We start from the raw sequence: 597 nt of genomic DNA, 5'->3' as shown, positions 1-597 counted from the left end.
ACTCTTACAAGAGTATCCATCTGTGGCAGAAGAGAAGGTCCATGCCATCCTGCTGACTAGCCATGTGGTTGTAGAAACGTGGAACCATTATTCGCAACAGCTCACGGAGGTAACTCTGAGAATGAAAGGAAAAAGGACATATCATTGCACTTTTCTATATCCACAGAACAAAAAAAAGCATACCTTTGATAAATACTATATAATGCTATATATTGATATATACTATCTCATGCTTTAAAAAGAAGAGATTTCAACTCAGACCCTTTCATCTAACACCTTTTCCTCACACTCTCAAATACCCACCAAATTCTTTTCCATATCTTCATCCTTTGGAGATGTCACAAAAATGGTTTTGCTCATAAGTCCCGTGAAGCACCAGAAAACGTCAGCCTCGTTGCGAACTTCAGCAAGGATTGGGGCTAGTATATCTGACATTCCCTGTGTGTATCTGGAAGGAGCGATTCAGAGTCAAAATTTGTTGAATTATCATGCTTGTAAACATGGATAACAGCACTGGCCTTTATGCCTCACTGCCATGGGAGTGCAGTGTAATTACCATGATGTACACAGCATTCACCCAGAGCCTGAAGAGTTAAA

At 40.2% G+C, this 597-nt stretch overlaps 1 protein-coding gene across 5 annotated transcripts in view; it reads right to left on the bottom strand.

Moving 5' to 3' along the window:
* LOC119594699 (TBC1 domain family member 16-like) overlaps nucleotides 1–597 on the bottom strand; it is a gene marked incomplete at its 3' end in the record, with an annotated part of 16,016 nt that overhangs the window by 1,610 nt on the left and 13,809 nt on the right. For all 5 annotated transcript variants that reach the window (XM_037943755.1, XM_037943753.1, XM_037943757.1 and 2 more), the window contains 2 exon segments: nucleotides 9–115; nucleotides 304–448. In XM_037943755.1, coding sequence (XP_037799683.1) covers nucleotides 9–115; nucleotides 304–448 — 252 coding nt within the window.

Source organism: Penaeus monodon, chromosome 34 (assembly GCF_015228065.2).
Source record: "Penaeus monodon isolate SGIC_2016 chromosome 34, NSTDA_Pmon_1, whole genome shotgun sequence".
NCBI lineage: Eukaryota > Metazoa > Arthropoda > Malacostraca > Decapoda > Penaeidae > Penaeus > Penaeus monodon.
This window is presented reverse-complemented; position numbering and strand designations above follow the sequence as displayed.